The sequence below is a fragment of the Metopolophium dirhodum genome, chromosome 1 (genome assembly GCF_019925205.1).
Source record: "Metopolophium dirhodum isolate CAU chromosome 1, ASM1992520v1, whole genome shotgun sequence".
In the NCBI taxonomy this organism is placed as follows: domain Eukaryota; kingdom Metazoa; phylum Arthropoda; class Insecta; order Hemiptera; family Aphididae; genus Metopolophium; species Metopolophium dirhodum.
This window is the reverse complement of record NC_083560.1, coordinates 53,694,584-53,720,645: the sequence shown is the minus strand read 5'-3', so window position 1 is coordinate 53,720,645 and position 26,062 is coordinate 53,694,584. Positions and strand designations below refer to the sequence as shown.

Sequence of the window (26,062 nt, the reverse complement as noted above, 5' to 3'; positions counted from 1 at the left end):
TCATATTATAATTTTCAACACATGGTAAAATTTTACAAACTATTTCGACTCGTTTTGAGCTAATTATATACATGAAAATATTTTTCTAATTTTGTAAATTAATTTTCAGTTAGAAATTCATAAAAGATTTCTTTCCAGAGGTAACATTAGAAATTTTAATAAAAGATTCCCCATAAATTGTTCTAACTTTAATAAAAAAAAAAAGGTGGGTAAGTGGATGTCACTCTGCTGTATAGTAGGTTACAAGTGGGTCACTGTAATGGATGGTGTTAAATTTAAATTTAATAATATAATATCATTGTATAAGAAAAACGGTCGGTCAGCCTATGATATTACCAAGTATATTTGATGATATAATTGAGAATAAAGTAATTTATATATAACCTATTTATGTGGAGCCTTGTTTTCAATTTTCAATCCTTAGCTATAAAAGTTAAATATTTTATAAATTTTTAACTACAAAAGAGTAATTAAATTTTAAATTTGATAAATTTTGTCAAAATTTGAACTTTAAATGCTTATAAAAAAAAATTGTGCCTGTGTATTTTTTATATTTTTTAACTTCTACTGTAACAATATATTAGGAGCCTTGTATTAAATAATGTTCACGCCTTTTTACCCAACAAATAAAATTTTATTGATATTTTTAGAAAAAAAAACTAAAAAAATTGAAAACTGACAATGTCCGTAAACAGCTCATAAAGAGTCAAATTATTTTCAAAATTTTATCGTATATAGAAAATGCTAATTACAAACATTTAATGAAATTTTCAAGTATCTACAGTCATACGTTTTTTAATTACAACAAAAAAGAAGTTTTCACACGAGAAATCGAGTGAATATCAAATGTAAAAATATGAATTTCAAACGCTCATAAAAATTTAATTTGACTTTCTTGTAGACATTTTTTTTTTTGATAAAGGTAGACAAACTTATGGATAATCTTGTATTACATTTTCAAATATTAGATTTAAAAAAAAAAAATTTTATGAATTCTCAACTCAAAATAATTTGCTAATTTTCGTGATTTTTCCGTATTTTGTCAAGATTTGAACTTTAAATACTTATAAATAAAAACTGTGACTTAGGATTTTTAATTTTTTTCATCTGCCTTTGAAACAATAACCTAGGAGCTTTCTATTAAATTGTCAAGCTTTTTTACTCAACATATATAACTTTATTGATATTTATAGAAAAAAAAACTAAAAAAATTGAAAACTGACAATGTCCGTAAACAGCTCAAAACGAATCAAAATATTTTCAAAATTTTATGGTAAAATATAAAAGCGTACACCACTGCCGTGGAAACTATAAGCATTAATATTTTATTAAGAGAATATTTGTGGGGAGGGGGGGGAGAGAATGTTATTCGCAGTTAAGACAGTCCTAATTATACCTAAATGTATATAAATCATAAATGTTCTGTTGCCCATACGAAAATTTAGTCCTAGTACCGCGCCTGGAGTACTGATTAAAATAATGTATTTAGTTTTATTTCAAAGCTCAGAAAATTTAGATGGATACATGCGATAGATATATTATTAAATATGTGTAAATTATGTCTACGTAATTTTGAATTGGCATCTCAGCATTTGAAACTGTAAAAATTGAAACTTTTTGTTAAAATATTAAATTTAAATTTAGTTTTCACCCTGTAGATTGTATAGAATAAGTAGTATTGTCATACTGTAGATTAGCTATTTAGTTATACATGTATAAGGAAAGCAAAAATGCAGAATTGACATATTTTCAATATTGTGTGTATACGGCAGTTAGAAATATTAGCTATAGTATTATTATAATACAGTTCTTATGGCAGTCGAGATATTATACGACCCGTTGGCGATATACGTTTCTGAGTGCATTGTATTATTATATGGTTTATTATTCACTGTAATCTTTTTATTATTTCAACTTAACACTGTTTGGATTACTTTATTAATCGCTTCCTCTCGACACTTTTAATTAATATTTATTTTCAACAAGATAATTAACTATTATACAAGATAATAAATGCTTTCTAGTAATTGATCAAAAAGTCCGTTTTGGAAAAAGTTGGACAAAAGTCCGAGAACATTTTTATTGTCATACTCAGACAAAAAATCCGAAAATACAAAATATTTTATTACATTTTCATTTATACCTAATCATATACTATATACATAATTAATAATATAATATATAATATGTAGGTACCTATATAGTTAATCTATATAATAATTATCTAAACTAATATATAAAGCTGTAGAGTTTATGTGTTTGAACGCGCTAATCTCAGGAACTACTGGTTCGAATCGAAAAATTATTTTTTTGTTCGATAGTCCATTCATCGAGGAAGGTTAAAGGCTATATAATATCACACTACGACCAATTAATAGAAGTGCTCAAACAAGGATTTTGAGATTTACGATGGAAATATTTTGTTTATAAATGGTTGCTATTGGTTATAGGAGAAATAATTAATAGAAATAGTATTTATTTATTATTGGTTGATACCAATCAATGATTGTATTGACTAATTTTTTTTTAAATTGTTTATCATATTTCTTAAAGACAAAAGGTTGATATATATTTTGAACAATGTTTGGCACTTTGGCAAGTTTCTTATAAAAAGGAATTCGTTCCGTTCCTCATTCTTTTTTTAAAAAAGGAATTCGGTCCGTTCCTTTTTCCTTAAAAAAAAAGAATTCGTTCCTCTTTTAGTTCTAAATAAAATAAAAATTAATATTTAATCATTAATATTTTTTTTTTCATATGTATACTTCTTTAATTTTTATTTATAATATATACCTACAAGCAGTGGCGTTCTCAGGAATTTTCTATGGGGTGGGTTCTGAAAATTCACTAGAATTCAATAGTGGGGATGAGCTCTGCCTGTTATCACGGCCCGAACGTTTCTTTAAACTATTTATTAACGACTCCATTTTGAATGAGATGTGTCACTATTAGCTAAGTTAATAGTTAATAGTTATCCATATTTTTATTCAAAATTTCAAACAATAGGTACGATACAATATTGTAAGAAAGTAATATTAACAGTAACCCTTATAACATTTCCGTCTATAATATAGTTATATAATATTTTCTGTGAATATGCAATATAATAACTATTATTATAAATTATTATTTACTAATAAATAATATAACTATAATAACTAATATATTAATTTAATATTTCTGATTTTTTTTTTATAAAATTAATTTTTACAAAATTGAATTTATTTTAAACCTGTGGCTTAGGAAAAAAATTAATTAATTTGTAAGTTACTGAATAACATAAGAAAAAAAGTAACTTAGTTAAAAGTAAAACTTTACCTAACCCAACCTTTAACTTATTATAACTTGTTGATGCCCAGCCTTGCTTTTTGGACTACAAATAAAATTTTATTGATTTTTATAGAAAAAAAAACTAAAAAATTGGAAATTAGAAATTGTCCGTAAACAGCTCAAAACAAGAAAACCATTTTGAAATTTTGAAAATTTTATCAAGTGTATATCCATATAAGAATTGATAAAATAAACATATGATAAATTGTGCCTATAGATGTTTAATACTTTTAAAAATATGTCATTGTAACAATATATTAAGATCCTTGTATTAAATGTTAAAGCTTTTTATAGAACAAATAAAATTTTATTGACATTCATAGAAAAAAAAAGAAACAAAAGTGGACCAAAAATGTCCGTAAACAGTTCAAAATAAATCCAAATAATATTAATAATACATTTTATCGTGTATAGAAAATGATAATATAAACAACCAGTGAAAATTTGTAGTATCTACGGTCGTTTGTTTTAAAGTTACACCAAGAACCAAAATCGATTTGGTCAAACACCGATTTAGTGTAAAAATTCCCGGCGCTTTTTAACACTAATGGGAGTATGGAATTTTGACCTCCCCAATGCACCAACTAGATTCACTTTGCCATCGAACAAGATACTGAAGTGGAAAATCGAAGCATATTTCGACTATACTTATCGTGTACACAAACAAATAAAATAAATAAATAAATAAAAAAACATAATTGTATATTCAATACATTCATTTATTTTTATTTATTATATTAATTTATTCACTTAATCAATAATCGTGATATTGTTGGTAAAAAAATATTTAATTGTAATACGTACGTGAAATAGTGAAAATAATACGGTCGATGGGGGGGGGAGGTCTAACCCCATGATCCCCCCATTTATAATTCTATTTTGAGGTTTTCTTCAAAATTAAATTGTTGGCCGACGTATGTCACTATATAATGTCGACTATCGTTTATTGTTATAAATGATTATATTTTGTATAGGTACTTACTCATTTTATATAAATTATAACTTAACTTATGAGATACCTATATTAATAAAGTGACTAATGACTAATGAGTAACGATTACCGTCGAAACTCCATAACGATCACTAATTGGCAATATACATTAGATACACATAAAAAAAATATATCTTAATTTCAATTATTTACATATCTCTGTAAATTATTGGAACTAGAAAAGAACGAATAATTTTGTTATTTTTCCTTAAGAAAAAGGAACTCGTTTATTTTCTCGTTCTTTTTTTTGAAAAGTAATCCGTTCCAGGAATCTGATCCTTATGGACCTTATGGAACTCGTTCCTTCCATTGAGTTCCAAACACTGATTTTGAACTTACTTTTATATTGATTATTGACCATTATTTTAAATGTTTATATGGAACTATAGTCTATAAGAATAGAAACACATCAATGGAATGCGGGGAGTACGAACTTTCAGCTTCAGTTCTATCTTCCTAATTTTTTGTTTTCCAATGTAATATGTAAACTTTAATATTATTTACATTGCCCCTTTTAAATTGTATAGTAAAATTTGTTTTCTTTATATATATATATATATATATACAAATGTCCAGTTTAAATTGTATAACTTTTTCAACTTTCAACTTTTTCTAACTTTATCTCTCCTCTACTTAAATATTTGTATTGCTCTCACTCTCACCCACGAGTGGTGTTGTGAGGGCACAACACAAAAAAGTGCAGGGTGGATGTAATGATATGCTCACATACCATTATAATAAACTAAAATTGTACAGATTAATAAACAACAGCCAGACTGTCGCTTGTAGAAATCGGTCGCATCAAATAAAACCATTGATTACGACAACTAATAATTCGACACGCACTCATAACAATATTACGTAGGATGTGTGTGACCTTATTTTATGCTGACGCCAAAGAATAATCTAGTTCCCAGGCCCACAATAAGTTAGTGACAAAGCCACCCTCCTATCTCTGGTCAGCATCCTCGCGTCCGTCCCTTAAACCAGTGCATGAGCACCAGCCACCAAGTAACAACCTCTCAAGTACCAAAGAAACCGATTTCAACGAGCGACAACTGGACTTCTTATGCAAGCAATAATCAGTGCGTTCGTTAATTAAATTTGTGTATTTGAAGTAGTACTTTATTTTATCTAAAACCTAAAACTCTTACAATATTGTCTACGAACAACTGCGAATCAGGTAAGGCATTTGATATAATATTTTATGTGGATTGCAGTCAATACGTTCTATGTGCTTTTTTTCATAAAATCATATTGTACGGTGTATTTGATATAATTCTCGAATACACGATCTCGAGAGCCCTCCGAACACCTGGAGGAAGGTAATAGCGTAATTATACTATTCTAACTTTTACTATTTTAATATAACTATCGGCAGGAGCCGTATTAATATACGTATATTTATAATTATTTATATGTTATCCTATTTTACGTTATTACAAAGTGGCGCCACACAAGTTCAGTTTATTCAGATAAATAAACTGAGAATTGATCAAATACATTTTACAAAATTATATTCGTTGTATAAGATTATAATATTTTAATATTAATTTTAAGAATTAATAAAAAAATTATATTATTAATACAAAAAAATATTAAAAAAAAAATTTAGAAAAACAATAATAACAAAAAGAGATTTATTTATTAATAAAACATACTAATTTACGATTTATGATTTAACATAGGTATCATCATTTATTATAAAAACAAAACCAATTAATTTATATTCATTAAAATAAAAAAATTACTTATTTAGTAATAAATATATTAATTAAATCTATTAAATTAGTTGCAAAAATATTACAATTAAATAATGGTACATTATTTATTATAAATCTATTTTTTAAAAATAATACAAATAGGTAATTAAATATGGGAGACAATAAAAAACCTTACTTTGAACCCGGAAAATTCATGGGAAATAATTCTGAAAACGTCGATTCTTTCTTAAAAAATTATCAAAGAGCTGCACTAATTAACGGATGGTCCGAATCTGAAAAAAGTCTATATATTCCCGTATTTTTAGAAGGCACTGCTCTCATATTTTATGACAATATAATGGATACCGTTGAAAACATTAATTGGTCCGATCTAGAAAAAAAATTTAGACTAGAATTTGAACCCATTGCCCAAACTCATATGCTTCGAATAATGCTTGAAAAACGCAAACAGAAACCGGATGAACAAAGTGTGTCTTACATTAATGAAGTAGAGTCATTGTGTAGGCGAATTGACAAAGATATGTCACAAGGAGAAATTGTACGAAGTATAATGAAAGGCTTAAAACCCACAATATTGAGATGTATAGGAATATTAGGAAATAAAACACTTGATGAACTTAAAAATAACGTTCGCAAATATGAACTTATAGAGTTTATGACAGCAGATAGTATAGATAAAAACCCATATGAAATTGAAACAGAGACAATTGAAAATAAAATCCAGCAAATAAATACAAACTACAAACTAAAAACCAACGAAAATAGTAAATTACGAGAGGAAATAGAAAATTTAAAAGAAACTATAGGTCAGTTAAAACTATCTCAGATAAACAATGATAATAATTATCAAAACAATTTTACTAAATACGACCCAATTTTGAGATATAACGAAAATAACAGTAATTATATCAATAATAATAATAATTCAGCACACACAAAACAATGCTCGATATGCTCGAAGAATAACCACACTGAATATGAATGTTACTTTAAAAACAAAACTAATATAATATGTCAATTATGCAATAAATTTGGACATTCCGCGATCACTTGTCGTTCAAGTTCAACTAACAAGCCAAAAAAATTAAATACAAGGTTAAATTCTTCTGATAATTGCTCATCTTTAAATACAGAAATACGGAAACAAAATATAAATAAAATTAACTGTACACCCGATGCTATCTATATTGAAGCTCAATTTAATAATATTACCTTACCAATAACAATTGACACGGGGGCAAACATATGTTGTATTAGACAAGAACTACTACCTAGTAATTATACAATAACGCCGAGTACGCTACAGCTATCAGGACCAGATAATGAACTACTATGCGTGGTAGGTATAACCAAAATTAAAATCAAAATCGACAATAACTATTTCAATATTGACGCTCACGTAGTAAAAAAATTAAGCAGCGCAATCTTACTTGGAAATGACTTTTTGATCAAAAATAATGCCCTGATCAATTTCAAAGACAGTAACATTATTTTAAATAATAATATAAATATCCAATTAAAAATCAACAATAATATAAACGCGCTCAATAGTATAGATAATACCAACAATATTATAGAATTAACAGGTAGCATATTTAATTGCCCAGATAACTTCGCTATAGCACACTGTATATCTGCAGATCTCAAAATGAATAAGGGGATAACGAATTTATTATCTAAAGTATACGGTGATACTAAACCACAACTTGCATTACAAGAAATAAATGTGGGGGACACAATACCTATAATCAATAACTATAAAACTATATTTCACTTAATAACAAAAAATTTACACTATCACAAGCCCAAATATAAGGATCTAAAATCTTCAATTCACAATCTAAAACTTGAAGCTACAAAACTAAATATTTCAAAAATTGCAATACCCTGCACCTTAGTTTCACGAATAGACAAATTAAATTGGTCTATAATAAGAAAATTAATATACTCTGAATTTTAAAATACTAACATTAAAATACATATATACTATAAAGATGAACAAAAAATAACACACAATTGTAAATCAAAAGAACACATTAACATAATAAATAACATTCATAAATTTTTTAATGATAATAATAAAAATGAAACAAAAATAAAACACATGATACAACCTAAAAAACAAGCCAATAATATATGTCCTATATTCAAACCAGGAGAAAACGCCCTCGACGATGGGAATCGTGGATTGTATACCGTTAAAACAAAAATGTCCAGTAAAAATCCCAACAATATAATTAAATTCACATACAAGAAATACGATGGTAAAAACACAACGATTAAAATAAACAAAATACAAATAACTTCGATCGAAAATCATACAAAAAGAAATAAAGAATTAAGAAAATAGTAAAATACCCTAACAAACCAATTGATATACAAACAAAAAAAATAAATAATAAAAGGTCAAACAAACCAACACTCTTAAAAATACAAAAAACATTAATCTTTAATTCACAAATACCACAACACTTGTAAAATAAACCAATTAACAATAAAAATACTACCCTGACAAGTATCCAAACTATATATTATGAAAACAAAAAAAGTATTAATACCAAATCTTATGGAAGACTCAATCATACTATCAACCTCCTACAGGACTAATAATAAAAACCCCAAATAAATGTTTTGTTTTACTAACATAACTTTTAAAAAAAAAAAAAAATCACGAATTATTAAGACTACCTATATAACTATTATATAACTATTGTATAAAAGTTACAGAATAATAATAACAAATACAAATAACATACCTTAAGTTACTTACCTAAGCACTAAAACCTAATTTAAGTCAGCATAAGCACAAAAATAAATGTTAAAGCAAGCAAATGTATAAAAAAAAATAAAAATGTAAAAAAAAATAAAAATGTAAAAAAAAATTAACCTAATTTAAGTTAGTATAAGATACAAAAAAAAAATGTTAAAGCAAGTCAAGTACAAAGAATGTGTAAAATTTTTTCTAATTTATTTAAGTCAGCATAAGCTTGAAAACAAATGTAAAAAAAAAAAATGTAAAATGATTAACTTAATTTTAAGTTAGTACTAATAAGAAAATAAATGTTAAGCATAAGAAATACCAAAAAAAAAAAAAATATATATATAAAAAAAAAATTAACTTTGTTTAACTTTTAAGTTATCATAAAAACAAAAAAAAAAATGTCTATAAACTAAATACATTGTAAGCAAAGTAAATATGAAAAATGTATGATTAGATTAGTTAAAAGTTAAAACTATGTAGAATATATAGGATAAAAACCAAAATATGTAAAAATTCATAACATGTCAACATGACAATATATTGTACACAAATATTAAATTAAAAAAAAAAAACTGTATAGCTATCATTACAACACCAGATAGGGAACTTAAAATATAAAATATATAAGAATAGAAACACATCAATGGAATGCGGGGAGTACGAACTTTCAGCTTCAGTTCTATCTTCCTAATTTTTTGTTTTCCAATGTAATATGTAAACTTTAATATTATTTACATTGCCCCTTTTAAATTGTATAGTAAAATTTGTTTTCTTTATATATATATATATATATATACAAATGTCCAGTTTAAATTGTATAACTTTTTCAACTTTCAACTTTTTCTAACTTTATCTCTCCTCTACTTAAATATTTGTATTGCTCTCACTCTCACCCACGAGTGGTGTTGTGAGGGCACAACACAAAAAAGTGCAGGGTGGATGTAATGATATGCTCACATACCATTATAATAAACTAAAATTGTACAGATTAATAAACAACAGCCAGACTGTCGCTTGTAGAAATCGGTCGCATCAAATAAAACCATTGATTACGACAACTAATAATTCGACACGCACTCATAACAATATTACGTAGGATGTGTGTGACCTTATTTTATGCTGACGCCAAAGAATAATCTAGTTCCCAGGCCCACAATAAGTTAGTGACAAAGCCACCCTCCTATCTCTGGTCAGCATCCTCGCGTCCGTCCCTTAAACCAGTGCATGAGCACCAGCCACCAAGTAACAACCTCTCAAGTACCAAAGAAACCGATTTCAACGAGCGACAACTGGACTTCTTATGCAAGCAATAATCAGTGCGTTCGTTAATTAAATTTGTGTATTTGAAGTAGTACTTTATTTTATCTAAAACCTAAAACTCTTACAATATTGTCTACGAACAACTGCGAATCAGGTAAGGCATTTGATATAATATTTTATGTGGATTGCAGTCAATACGTTCTATGTGCTTTTTTTCATAAAATCATATTGTACGGTGTATTTGATATAATTCTCGAATACACGATCTCGAGAGCCCTCCGAACACCTGGAGGAAGGTAATAGCGTAATTTTACAATTCTAACTTTTACTATTTTAATATAACTATCGGCAGGAGCCGTATGTTTATAATTATTTATATGTTATCTTATTCTACGTTATTACAATACCTATAATAGGAATATCCATCAAGTATAATTTAATATTAATATTGTATAAGACAATTATTAATTACATTTTTCAAATGAATATTAACTATAGGTATATGAAATATATATAATTATATGTGGGCAGGTATATCGAAAACCCGAAACATGAATAAATGATTCGGATGATAAGACCGTATTTAAAATTCGAATTTTGACAAAATACATAAAAATCACGAAAATGTGCAAATTATTTTGTTTAGAAAATATAATGCTGGATGTATTCGGGTGTTCAAAAATCGGAATAAAAATTTGAACAAACGTTAGGGTTTTAATAACTGTTATTATTCTGCTTAATGTTGGTTAATACGGTTGTTCAGTAGTCTAGACACTAGAAAAACATAACTTTTGAAGAATAAGCCACTAAAAATATTCAAGCCGAAAAAAAATTAAAAATGTGGGCAAGTGGGTTAGGTTAGGTCGCTCTGTTGTACAGTAGGTTACAAGTAGTTCACTGAAATGGATGGTGTTAAATTTGAATTCAATGATATAATATCATTGTGACATTGTATAAGAAAAATGATTCTGAGCGAAAACGGTCAGTCAGCCTATGATATTACTAAGTATAATATTTGATGATATTATTATTGTGAATAAAGTAATTTATATATTTACCTATTTACGTGGAACCTTGTTTTAAATTTTCAATTCTTAGCTATAAAAGTTGAATATTTTATAAATTTTTAACTACAAAATAATTATTAAATTTTAAATTTGATAAATTTTGCAAAATTCGATCTTTTAATGCTTATAAAAAAAATATGTGCCTGTGTATTTTTTATATTTTTTAACTTTTACTGTAACAATATATTAGGAGCCTTGTATTAAATAATGTTCACGCTTTTTTTACCCAACAAATTAAATTTTATTAATATTTATAGAAAATTTATGTTTGTTTTTCGCATTTTAAAACTACTGGGAATTTTAAATGTTGATCTCCACAATGCACAAAGTTTCACTTTCACATCGAACAAGATACTGTTGAAGAAAATCGAAGAAATTTCACTGCCCCAAAAGGGCACAAAAATAAAAAAATAAAAATTGTAAAATCAATTTATTCATAGCTCAGAATCTAAAACGTGGACATGTAGTCAGTGGGTACCAGTGTACCACTCTGCTGTACAGTATTTTTCGAATTCCTATGTCATTGTAATGGATGTGTTAAATTTGAATTCAATAATAAATCATTGCATACGAAAAACAGTTTTTAGCGTAGACGTTGTGTCCTCCTGTAAATAATCCTTGTATAATAAATCAAATTTAATAGTCAAAAAATTAATATAAATCGAAAATATCTCTTGACTATAAATAGAGTAACTTTCCGCCAAACTTTTTTTCTGTTAAAGGTGAAAAAATTTAACGGAAATCTTCTATTAAAATGTTTAATGTTAGCTATGGAAAGAAAACTTTTATTAATCTCTAACTGAAAAATAATTTACAAAATTTGGAAAATTTGTCATGACTGTATAAATAACTCAAAAAGAGCTATGTAAAAATATTTCAAAATTATTACCATATATTAGAGCTGGGCCAAAAACTCTTTTTCCAATATCCGATATTCCGATTTACATATATTGATGATATAAAACTGATATTTTATTTATATACCAATATATTTTTAAAAACCGCTACCTGATATGGCGATATATATATAAACTGATGTAACATAATATTAATCATGTGACATACTGAGTACTGACATACCAAAACATATTAGATTTCCGAAGACCGCAAGGATAATTAGTGATAAATTAATAATTTAAAATATTCTTTTAGTTGAATAATTGGACTAAAAAAAAAAAAACAATATAATAGTAATACAAAATTATAAAATATTATAATAAACAAACTTTAAATCGCTGTACTAAATAATAACTATTTGATATTTATTATTTTATTAATTAAGTATTAATAACAAAAAAGTTCTTTAAACTTTTTATTTTTAGACAATAAAAAAAAGTTAATAATTATTAATTAGATACCAATTAGTGATTAGTGGTAAATGTTAATATATTTTAACTTATAAGTATATTTCTGGTTCTTATTCAGAAGTAACATTATTGGTATAACCATTAACCACCACCGACCACCGACCACCGACCACCATTACATACAAATTTTAAATTTATATGCGACCGCATTATGTCGGTTCGAAAAAAAACCGATAGCCGATATGGCGATATATCGATAGTGCCAATATCGAGTATATCGGTATCGGGGTCACTCTACCATATTATAATATTATGGAAAATGGTAATATAAGTATTTGGTGAGCATTTCAAATGTATACGGTTATTAGTTTTATGAGTTACAATAAAAAAATAAAATCGATTATTTGAAAACACACACCAATGATCTTTTTTCAATATTTATATTGATTTATAGATTTAGGTAAACAACGGTAACCACCAAATTACAAAATGATTTGACCGTCACTGAGTAGGTACGGTAATAGCCGTGGTAAAAGAATGAAGACGAACAATAAAATAAATAATGATGACGAAAGCGGAGTGTCGCGGTGATGTCAATATAACATTTCGGCCGGCTGATAAGGAAAACCCACGACGACGTCGATGGGTCGGCGGAGGCTGGTGAGCCCAAACGATATAAGTATACCGTAACGATTACGCATTTATGCTGGCTGTCAGTCGTGAGTCGTGATAGACGAATAAAGAAGTGTAAAAAAAAAATAACAATAATAATCTCAATTGAATTATTATTAAATAATAATTCCCGGGCGGAGCTGAAACGAAAATACCCCAAGCATTCGACGTCCGGCGATAATAATATTAATTATTTAATAATATAATCATATTATTGTATAGTTTGTGTCGTCGTGTCGCCGTCGCCGACATCTTGCGGTCACCAAATACTAAATAGTAATATACCAAATACCATACCCAATAGGTATTACAGAATTTACTATCGCCTTGACCGTCGTCACTCTTTGTTATTACTTATAATATTATGGTTGTCGGATTTATTAATATATATTTTCTTTGTCTAGGATTATATAATAAATATATCAATATTTTCGTGACAACTTTATCACAAACCGACAACCGTAGGCACCAAAGCTTTCAACTTCCTGGTTAGTGCGATACCAGAACCCGATCACCTTAAAAAATAAATACTCAATTCAAAAATCGATGCAGATTACAGCGTTATAATATTTAAATATTTAATTGTATTATTTACTATTAATATTATTATTATTTCATTATTGAACTGCTGTGCGTGAGCCGTGAGCACGACGCACGTCGCTGGACGACGATCAGTCGCCATATTGATCGCGTAACGTGTTATCAATATTTTATTATTATTATTATTATTATTGTGTTCGGCGTTTGTTTTGCGTCTCGCGCCGACCAGCCACACACCGACACCGCACGACGGACGAGTGATAAAAAAATAATTATTGGCTGTAACACGACAACAGAGCTTGGAAACTCAGCCGCCGCCGCCGCCGCCGCCGCCGCCGCCAGCCGTATATGGTAGACGGGTAGTCCTTTTTAGTTTTTACGACTTTGTTTCCGTTTTAGTATTCCGTAGGCCGTTCCCGTTTGCTGCGGCGTTTCCCCCGTTGGCCGCGTCTGTCACCATTGTCGACGCAGTTGGATAATAATAATAATAATAATAGTAATAATAACAATAGCTATAAATTGTATTATACTTTTGTTGCCATTGCTGATTGCTGATTGCCGACTGTGGAAAAATGACGGACACGAAACCGCTGTTGGACAGCGAAGATTCGACCGCCCAAAAAGCTTCGGAAGCAGGTAAACGGAGCTGATGTTGATTTATTTGTCGTCTACTATATTTCTCGGCTTGTTTTTTTTCTCCCTTTGTCTTCAGTGCCCGAAAACCCCAAAAGTTACAATGGTTACATATTATTTTGTTTATAATGTGTACCTATTTAGTGTTCCTAGCTTTGGTACCTGTTTAATCGGGCTGTCTTGCAACATATCAATCGATAGACGTAGTTTTGTCTGCTCGACCGAGCTTCGTAGAGTTAGTTTTTTTTATTTATTGCTTTTGTCAATATTTGTTGTATAGATTCATTATTATCGACAAAAGTTTTGGGCCATTTTTGTGTGCTATACAAATACACAATTAGTAGGTAATAGGTAGGTAGCTCTTACGTTTTTTGTTCATTTAGTGATTATAAAGCTGTAACTGGTACAATGCACTAGTTTTATTATATGTAGGTATACTAACAGTTTGGGAATAGTTGAGTTACATAAAAAATTGATAAATTTAATGGTTCACTTATATTTAATTGACCAATCATGTTTAAGGGACCATTAGCTCACTATTGATTTATTAGTTTAGTGATTATTTATGCAGCCCGGTTAAATATACTAGATTATTATAACATTTAAAGTTATCATTCAGTTGACATTTCTATGGCAATATAGACTTATTTTTTCCAAATGAAAAACACCATTAAACCCTTTGTTACTTTAAATTGTTAATCATGATTTCTTTGAAAATTCTGATTCTAATTTTGATGCATCTAAATTAAAATTAAATTGTGTGGTTTCATTATTAAATATTATGTAGGTTCTAAGAATAATTGTTTTAATTGTAGATTTTACATCAAATATACAAAGATGTAATATTAATTATTCTAGTGCATAATATTATGTAACTCTGCTCAGACGACTTTTACAAATTATAAAATGCTAATATATTATTGTTAATTACTAAAATATTCAAATCATTATAGTCTGTACGTTTTTCTGTTTCATGGATTATTATTGTTAGCACAAAGTATACTTACTAATTCAGAAACTAAGCACTTGTTTGATTTATGTACATAACATTTTTAAACAAATCATCTGTTTAACAATTTTCACTAAAAAAATTGTATAAGTATTCATTTGTAAAAAAAGTTAGTACCACCACAGGCACGCCTTAAATGGCATACTGAATATAAGTACCTATTTAAAAATATAGTTTCTGTTTAGGTACTTTCCTTAAATCACTATAAATAAATACTATGAATAAATTGGTTATTGAGTGAAAAAATAAAGACCCATGCCTAACCCTGTTTAATAGGTTTTATTAATCTGAATTACCTAATAAACTTAAAGTAATAAAAAAAACTAAATCAAATAATAGACTAATAAATTTGTATTTTCTACCTAAGATTGTTTTAATTGCATATTTAAATTTATGTTAAATACTTTTATTCTAATTAATTGTTCTAAATAAATAATTAATTTACTTGCATGATAAGAAATACCTAATAATTAAGTAAACATTTTTTTAATAGAGTTATTAGTTAATTTTATATCTAAAGATCTAAATTTACACACTCAAATATTATTGAAACTTGTAATGAATAAAAGAAATATAGAAATAACAAATTCTTGGCTACCTATAGATTTAATTTGAGAATTGGATTTTTTTTTGTATAATATGTATAATTTTTATATTTTAAACTTATTAAACATTACAGGAATAAACAATAGAATGTCATTGAAGTCTATGATCATATATTGTGACATTCCATTGTTAAAAAATGTATAAAATCAATAATTAACCTTTATGTTTTATTTTGAAACTAGGTAGGTATGTAAAAAAAGTTTAACAAAAACCCGGTTGGTAACTTATTTATTTATAATTATTAAATTGGTTAGTATGCAAGTATACTTATTTTTTTGTTAGTGTTTGAATAACATTATCTATGTTTGAGAAAATTACATTTTTACTTAATCTTGGGTAAAAAATATTTATCTTAAAATAATATTATAATAGAATTATTGTTTAGTATACCTATTAAGGATAAATTACTATTATTTAGATATTAATTATTTTATATGATTGTGATATTATTATTTATATTATATACTCATTAATATTTTGATTCAAATTTGGATACATTTCTTTCAACTTTTATTTGACTGGGAGCAGATTACTTTTCCACTTTGAAAATAATGCTCTTATATTCTCTCCAATACAATGAAGTGCATGTGTAAGACATCTCAAGGATATCTTTGGTAAAATACATTAATGGCCTTTGAAAATTTCACTATATAGATAGTATTAAACATTTTAAGATAATTTAATACACATATCTATGAAAATGTATTCATTAAATTTGAAATTATTGTGAAAAATAGAGAATTAAAAATTTGTATGTTTGAAGAAATATGTAAAATAAAAGTAAGCTTATTTTGTCTGAGTGGGTTAATTATATTTTATAGACAACTTGTTAACTTACAAATTTGAATAGTGATGAATTTAATTTAATTTCCATTTCTTATTAGTTATTAACAATAATAATATGTTAATATGAATAGATTTTTACAGCATAGGTATTTTATTATACAAATATCATCAATCATACAGGATAATAAACTAAATATTATAAAAGTCGTAGGTACAATCGAAAATTATATATTAATTTATAGTTTGATTGTCTTGTACTGTGCAATTAAATTCTACTATCAAATGTTAAATTACATTTGTGTTTTCTGAAACTGAAGAATTTAATATTACAATGTTTTTAATTTACAATATTTTATTAGTTTGTATTTTATTTATTAATATCCAATTAAATAATCAGGTTTTTTTTTGTTTTGATAAGTCAAAAGTTTAAAAATCTTGAATGAATTTCAATATTTTGTAGGCATTTGTTAACTAGTATTTTACCGCTAATTTTGTCGGCGACAGTCAGGCAACACACGTTTGTAACCCATACCAAGTCAACTATCTATATCAGGGGGTCATCAAATAATTTCTAAAGAGGTCAGTTATGAAACTTTCCTAACTTTTGCGGTCCCAAACAGTTTTAATGACTTACACACAACACACGTTAATAAAAACAATTTTTATTTTATTTTAATTTGTATTTATATTAATTGATTTATTTAATCTGATAATATTATTACTATAGAAAAATTCTAAAAAAGATGATAAGGTATACAAGAAAACATTTCATTTTTAGTATGAACAATTTTTGTTGTAATATAAATTTTATATGACACTTATAGTTTTTACATATGTATTATATAAATTTAAAAACTACTCCGGATAAGAGTCAGTATCTAGACCGCAGTCCGCCAGTTGGTGACCTCTGATCTATATACTTATCGTGTAGTATTTCCATGCCCCTGCACACAAGTTGGCCACCAACTATGTTTCTCAACTTGAATAAAGTATATGTACTAAAATATTTGATATTTATTTTAATTTACGAATAAATGTATACATTAGTTATAATTATAGCTCAGATTTTTATGGAATTGCATATTTTTTCCTTTTCACATTTTTGGGATTTTTATCCGTAACCTTTACGAATTCTAATAGTTGGAAGATAATGACGATTTTGTTTTTTGCATTATTCTGCATATTTTGACAAAGTTCAAAATGTTTTGCATGCTGAAGCGGAAATTTAAAATATCATTTTTTTCAAGCATAATATTTTATAATTCATTTTGTAGGCACTAAGTGATTATTCATTTTAATAATAATGAATTACAAAATAACAAAATTGTATGTTTATTAAGTAGAGACCATGGTTAAAATATACATGTTATTGTATATAAACTCGGATTGTTGTCAGAAACAAAATGGCTGCGTAAAGGGATATCACAAATATACATTTTTCTTATCATCAGAAATATGCTGGCAAAAGCTAACGAGTTCAAAATTCCCGCGCATATATGCTTGATTATTATTGGCTTACTTTACAGCTTTACACTGCCATTTTTGTTTTTATCATCAAATATATATATATATATATATATATATGCAATAACCTTGTATATTTCAACCATATAGATAGTAGATACATATAATTACAATTATAAGTTATTTAATTTGTTTTAAATTATTTTTGAGTCATACATTTATAAACTATTAAATTGTGAATTTTTTACCATATTACACAATTTAAAGATTTTTTCCTGCATATTTTCATGATTTCAACTGCGTATTATATGACATATTTTAGTGCATACAAATCTGCGCTCTAGTTAATATTAAAATGTTTGTAACACAATAAATTATGCATTACTTTTCTTGTACAATCAACTATATTATTTTTTTTAATGTTTTTTTTAGAGTCTCCTTCATCTTCCATTATTGATTCCAATACATTATCTACTAATGTACCAAATGAAAATTCAGAATTTACAGTTCCTGAAATGGGACCTGAAAATGCTGCTTCTAAAGTAACATGTAGAGTTTGTCAAGAAATGATTGATGTAATTGGTAAAAGGGAACAACATGTTGTAAAATGTAATCGCTGCAATGAAGCCACTGTGAGTAAAATCAAAATGATTTAGTAAATTCTGGATAAAAATTAGGATGAATGATATGTATTTTATATATTGTATAAAATATTTATACTTACCTATATGTTTATAATATACATTACAAACAACACTGCATAATCATTTAATTATAATTACAATTTTTAGCCTATTAGAAGTGCTCCAGCAGGCAAGAAATATGTACGCTGTCTGTGTCATTGTCTTTTGATTTGCAAAAGTACATCACAACGTATTGCTTGTCCCCGTATAAACTGCAAAAGAGTTATAAACTTAGCACCAAGTCCTGTAACACCGCCGATTCCTCAGGTTCCAGGCATGTGTCGCGTTACTTGTGTACACTGCCAGGATACATTCCTTGTAAGTGTTAAAAATATTTAAATTTTTATATAACCTTACTATCAGTATTCTGAACCAAAGCCTATTTTAATTAAGTTATAAATTATTAGGTAATAGCCATATTAATATAAATATTGTATTATTTATTTATTATAACAAATTACGAATTACAGTACTTATATTTTAGTAGATATTCAAATATTTGTTTACATGTAATAATTATATTATTTTATTTTAAATTTTTTAAATTAATTTAATATTATTATTAGTTACATTATGAGAGTTCATTATTCAAATTATTTTTGAGCTTATTTAACCTAGGAAAGTGTCATGTTGAATAATTTAATGAGACATGTTGATCTTTTTGATGATTAATTAAAAGTTCTTTTTATATATTGCTCAAAAGTTACTTTACTCAATTATTTGGATGTATATTATTATTATTGATTATATTATAATATACTATAGTCTATGGAGAGGAACATATCCTTACCAGCTAACAAATAACAGGTACATTCTATTCATATAAATTAGAGGTGGGTCGGTGTTCAGTTCGAGTTCGAAAGTCAAACCAAGTTTTAAAAAAAAAAACCGAACCGAACTCCAACAAAAAAGTTTGAAAATCAAAATAGTTCGACAATTAAAATAGTTCGAACAGTAATAAATTCTAACATGTCAAACGTTTCAACTTCAAGCTAACAATTTTCCCGGTGCTTATTGTTGTGTTTATTTTTGTTTATTGTCTATATAGTTATATGCTATATTCTATATTATACTATATAAATATACTATACTATACGATACTATAGTAAATAAAAAATATGAATAATATTAATAATTTTCAACATTTTTTTTTGTCCATTAAAATAAATTATATAGATAGGTACACATAGATAACTAGAATTTGACCAAGATGAAGATAAATATAATCGAGCTGAAAATTATCTATATAAGATAAAAGATAAAAGATAAATAATTTTTATTTACTTATCTAGATATTTTCCAACACTGAGCATACAAATATAAAGCTTTTATTTGTCATTAAATTCAAAAGTTTATTTTGGGTTTATTTTGGTAATGAAATATATGGTACCGGTGTGGTTAGATGTTGAATAAAATGCTCGGATTCGAGTTCGACATCACACTAAAATGTTTGGTTCGAGTTCGGTTTGACATACCAATGTTCGGTTCGAGACCATCATTTTTTAATTCGTCCCACCTCTAATATAAATACAAAAAAAAAAAATATGTTTTTATTATAAAACCAATTTTATGGAGAAATTTGATCGTCTTATTGTATAAAATATTTTTTAAAGAATGAGTAAGCAAATAAATAATAATTAATCACTTATCTGAATCCGATTGGGTTATGGATAAATTACCGATTATTGATACAAACATTTACAACGACAACAGTAATAGAAAGTATTTATCTAAAACTATGTAAAACTGTAATTGTATACATGTATAAAAGGCATGGGAATTATACTGCTTAATAATCACCAAAACAAAAATAACTTAGGTTATATAGATCAATGACACTTCTCCCTGAATAAACTCTATCCAAAATAATACCTATGTTTAATGTTTATATTTTTGTTTGTATTAAATAAAAAAAAGTAATATAATATTTTGTGTTATTTAAGTTTGATTAATTTATTCAAATTATATTTCAGTTTAATATGTTACAAAACGCATTGGCCAGATGCCCGCATTGCCGTAAAGTGTAAGTATTCTGTTGTTTTTTTTTTAAAAAAAACTAAAACTATTATGCATTTTTTAAGATATTTGTTATCTTTGTTTACAGGTCTTCTGTTGGCCCCGAATTTGCTAAAGCAAAAGCCATTTTTTTCCTCATTTTATCTGTAATACTGTTTATTATTGGCGGAGGTGTTGTATTCTTCACATATTCAAATGCAAAGGCTCACAGCGGTTATTTCATTATTCACATTGGTTAGTATTGAAATTAAATTAAAATTTAATTCTGTTCCAATAATATTTGCATATTTCACTTTTCCACAGGTGTCCTCATCTTAACACTTTTAGCACTTTGGAAATGTCTATATTATTGCCGAATTAAGGTCAGCTCTATTGATGGACCTGTTTAAAAATAATAATAAATTGTATCCTTAGAATATTGGCCATTTTAAATGTTAAAAAAATTTATTTTATACTATGGTAAATAATTATTGTAGTTTTATACCTCGTTTTTTTTTTTTTTGTTTAATATGAATTGTATTTGTTGGATCTTATAATATGAAGAAAACGATTCTATTTACAAGTGTACACTTGTGCAGTGATGTTGAATAATAATAATAATTCTATATTATTACTATTGTTGATGACGATAATCTTCTATTTTAAGTAAAACAAAAAATAAAATAAAATGATTAAGACATTCTTCAATCTAACATTTACAAAATTTACGTCTGTTCCAGATAACTTAAGTTTAATAATTAAAATATGTTATGTATCCAATAATAATAAAAATAAATAAAAAAATATATTATGATTTCTTAATCTTAATTGCTGACAAAAGATATCAATAGACATTATATTTATTATATACTATTTTTTACACACATCTTTAGTTTTTACTTATTATTTGGATTATGTTTTATTATGTTTTATGCTGAATAATTTATATATTATCATTATTTTATTATAACTGTAATTATTATTAATATCACAATTGTATTGTAATCTATAAAAAAAAAAAATCTAGTTGAAAAATATTATTAAATAACAAAATATATATTTTGATAACAAGTGTTATTTATTATTGATAATGATTTATAAAAATATTAGTTTTGCTAATATAATTTTGAAATCTTCAATAATACATGTATTTTGTTCACAAAATGTTACCAGTAAGTGTTAACGTTTAACAGCTTAGATAGAATACACCTTATTACTGTTTATGGTTTTTATTATATTTTATTTTGTTATCTTGAAAAAGTTTTATTTATTAACAATGTAATGATGTTTTAATGCAAACATTTTTGCAGTCGCAACGTTTTTAATTGTATATTTCAAAAATTACTGACAGAACTTGAGTATATTGTATACTAGCTGATCCCGTGCACTTTGTTGCCTGTTAAATATACCAACTCTATATGACTCAAATTTTGTTCAATTCGTTATTTAATATTCAATGTATGGTGTTCAAAATTTATCTTAACTTTTCCGTTTCCCGGAATAAAAATTCTGTTTCGCAGCACTATATTATCAGGTAAGCAGTCTACCTGCGGTAGATCGCGGACCCTGTGCCTGACCCTGACCCTGACACTAATATTAAAATAAAAATTTTTTTTTTTAATCAGTTTTGTTGTCATATGTTAACGCCGGGCGCTAATGGGTTAAAATTAAAATTAAAAAATGCACACAATATATCTTTATAAATTGTAGCCTATGTGTTATTCTTATGTATAAGTTATATTATTGTAAAGTTTCATTAAAATCCATTCAGTGGTTTTTACGTGAAAGAGTAACAAACATACTTACAAACTTTCGCGTTTATAATATTAGTAGGATATTATGTTGGAAAAATCACTGACAAATATGAAGCTGGCGCACTGGAGACTTAATCGCTGAAGGAATGTGGCATTACCTGTCTTATATAGCTGAATAGTGAATACCAGTAACAAGCTATATCAGATATTACATGCAAAAATATTTAAATTAACATGTATGGGTAATAACAAACGGATTTTGAATCAACGATTTACTGATGGAGTTTAAATTAAATAAAAATAGTAACGTTTACTAATATTTAGTGTGTGTGCGTAATTTTCCCCATATAATATTATATACTCTAAAATTATAGAGTAACTCTATACTTTAGACTTTTAGAGTATATAAGAGTATAGACTACAGATTAGGTATAGAAAACACAATACACAATAAGTTAATACGGTTTTAAATATACACGAATACACGCCTTGAATTGAAAATTACAATATTATCCGTGGATTCAAAACCATTTTAATAACGTTAGGTACCATAAAAAGTGTAAACGTAGTTATTGTCTTATTGATAGTAGATAGCTAACAATAAACATAATGTAGTAACGCACAAAAGACGTATAAGTCGCAAAACAATTGATGCTTTGATATCTATAATATAATATTATGCTATATCGTAGATATTCGAAAACCATAATACCAAAAACATATTCAAAATTTAAATATGTATATATATTTATGTAAAGACTAAAGGTATACCGTATACTCAAAAAATGTTGAGCTAATATTAGGTAGGTACCTCTAAATTATAGGTAATATTAATTGCGAATTACACTTAAAAATTTAAATTGGTATAAGATTACCCATTATATCTTCTATTCTTTATAGACTATAACTATAGATTATATACTATAAAATATATAGGTATAGATTCGTATAGATCAATTATTAGACAACAATACAATTAGTATTATTATTAAATCAATTATAATAGTTGATCCATTTTTTGAACCAAAATTAAAAAACCAGTTCCGGTTTTAAGTATGAAACTGCAGAATGTGGACATTTACCAACGACAACCAATTTAAGAATAACGTTTAATAATTTAAAATGCCTATATATTGCCAAATCCCAGACGAAAACTTCGGGGACAAAAAGTCCATTCTGAAAAAAAGTTGGACAAAAAGTCCGGACTCATTTTTTATTGTCAGACAAAAAAGACCGAAAATACAAAATACTCTATTACATTTTCATTAATAATTGTACAATTGTTAATACTATATATTTGATGTATAAATATATAATTAATATTCATTTAAAAATTGTAGATAATTAATCATTTAAAGTTTGGAAGGAACGAGTTCCAAAAGAAACTGATTCCTGAAACGAATTCCTTTTTATAAAAAAAAGAACAAGTTCACTTTTTCGAGGAAAAGTAACAAAATTTTTCGTTTTTTACTAGTTCCAATAATTTTCACTGATATGTAAATAATTGAAATTAAGATATATTTTTTTTTAATGTGTCTAATGTATATTGCCAATTAGTGATCGTTATCGAGTATCGACGTTAATTGTTACTCATTAGTCATTAGTTACTTTATTAATATTTCTCATTAGTTATAATAGTTATTATTTATATAGAATTGAGTACCTATATAAAATATAATTATTATTTATAACAATAAATGATAAGACAGTCGACACACGTCGGCCAACGATTTAATTTTGATGAAAATCTCAAAATAGAATTATAAAATGTATACCTTACTAACTTGTAGGTATATATTATAATTAAAAAAGGTGGATAAGTGGATGTCGCTCTGCTGTACAGTGGGTTACAAGTGGGTCACTGTAATGGATGGTGTTAAATTTGAATTCAATGATATAATATCATTGTATAAGAAAAACGATTCTGAGCGAAAACTGTCAGTCAGCCTATGATTTTACCAAGTATATTTGATGATATTATTGTGAATAAAGTAATTTATATATAACCTATTTACGTGGAGCCTTGTTTTAAATTTTCAATCCTTAGCCATAAAAGTTAAAAATTTATAAATTTATAAATTTTTAACCACAAAATAATTAATAAATTATAAATTTGACAAATGTTGTCAAAATTTGAACTTTAAATGCTTATAAAAAAAAATTGTGCCTATGTATTTTTAATATTTTTCAACTGCTTTTGTAACAATATATCAGGAGCCTTACATTAAATTTTCACGCTTTTTTACCCAACAAATAAAAATTTATTGATATTTATAGAAAAAAAAAACTAAAAAAATTTAAAACTGACAATGTCCGTAAACAGCTCAAAAAGAGTCAAAATATTTTCAACATTTTATGGTGTATAGAAAGTGCTAATATAAACATTCAGTGAAATTTTCAAGTATCTACAGTCATTCGTTTTTTAATTACAATAAAATAAGAAAATTGTTACATGAGAAATCGAGTAAATATCAAATGTTGTAAAAATATAAATTTCAGACGCTCATAAAAATTTAATTTAAGTTTCTTCTATACATTTTTTTTTTGATAAAGGTAGACAAACTTATGAGTAATCTTATATTACATTTTCAAATCTTAGATTTAAAAAGAAAATTTTTATGAATTCTCATCAAAATAATTTGCTATTTTTCGTGATTTTTCCGTATTTTGTCAAAATTTGAACTTTAAATGCTATAATTAAAAACTGTGACTAAGGATTTTTAATTTTTTTCATCTGCCTTTGAAATAATAACCTAGGAGCCTTCTATTAAATTTTCAAGCTTTTTTACTCATCAGATAAAATTTCATTGATATTTATAGAAAAAAAAACTAAAAAAATTGAAAACTGACAAAGGCCGTAAACAGCTCAAAAAGAGTCAAAATATTTTCAAAATTTTATGGTATATAGAAAATGCTAATATAAACATTCAGTCAAAATTTCATGTCCCTACGGTCATTTGTTTTAGAGTTACACCAAAAACCAAAATCGATTTTCTCGAAAACAGATTTTGCGTAAAAATTCCCATTTTTCCTTAATTTTTCTTTTGTTTTTCACGTCGCTTGTGAAAACTACTGGAATTTTTACTTTTGACCCCCCAAAGTACCAACTAGATTCACTTTCCTATCAGAAAAGTTACTGTTGAAGAAAATCCAAGCACTTTTACTGTCCTAAAAGGTGATGACAGACCCAAAAATAAAAAAAAAATAAAAAAAATAAAAAAAATAAAAAAAAAATAATAAAAAAACACACATCATTGTAAAATCAATACATTCATCGCTTCGCTCAGAATCTAAAATTAAAGATGTATGCATAAGAAAAAAAAACATTAATGATTAAATAAGAATTTTTATTTTATTTGGAACTAAAAAATCAACTCTTTGATTTTCTAAAGAAACGAATTCTTTTTTTTTTAATGAACAAGTAACGGTACGAATTCTTTTTTTAAGGTACTTTTTCAAACACTGTAATTTTCTTATACCTAT

The 26,062-nt window shown here is 26.3% G+C and overlaps 1 protein-coding gene across 1 annotated transcript; it reads left to right on the top strand.

Annotated features, from left to right (window-relative positions):
• Positions 1 to 13,585: 13,585 nt before the first annotated feature.
• Positions 13,586 to 21,647, top strand: LOC132936370 (type 1 phosphatidylinositol 4,5-bisphosphate 4-phosphatase). The gene is made up of 7 exons (XM_061003090.1): positions 13,586 to 14,000; positions 14,049 to 14,285; positions 18,580 to 18,779; positions 18,939 to 19,148; positions 20,804 to 20,853; positions 20,935 to 21,080; positions 21,150 to 21,647. The coding sequence occupies exons 2-7, from the start codon at positions 14,222 to 14,224 to the stop codon at positions 21,233 to 21,235; spliced, it is 756 nt and encodes a 251-aa protein (XP_060859073.1). The 5' UTR covers positions 13,586 to 14,000; positions 14,049 to 14,221; the 3' UTR covers positions 21,236 to 21,647.
• Positions 21,648 to 26,062: the final 4,415 nt, after the last annotated feature.

Excerpts from the sequence above, each read along its gene's own strand:
- LOC132936370 (XM_061003090.1), top strand. The coding sequence starts at position 14,222 with ATGACGGACACGAAACCGCTGTTGGACAGCGAAGATTCGACCGCCCAA. Across the intron at positions 14,286-18,579 it reads CCAAAAAGCTTCGGAAGCAG|AGTCTCCTTCATCTTCCATT; the intron begins GTAAACGGAGCT and ends TGTTTTTTTTAG. Across the intron at positions 19,149-20,803 it reads ACTGCCAGGATACATTCCTT|TTTAATATGTTACAAAACGC; the intron begins GTAAGTGTTAAA and ends ATTATATTTCAG.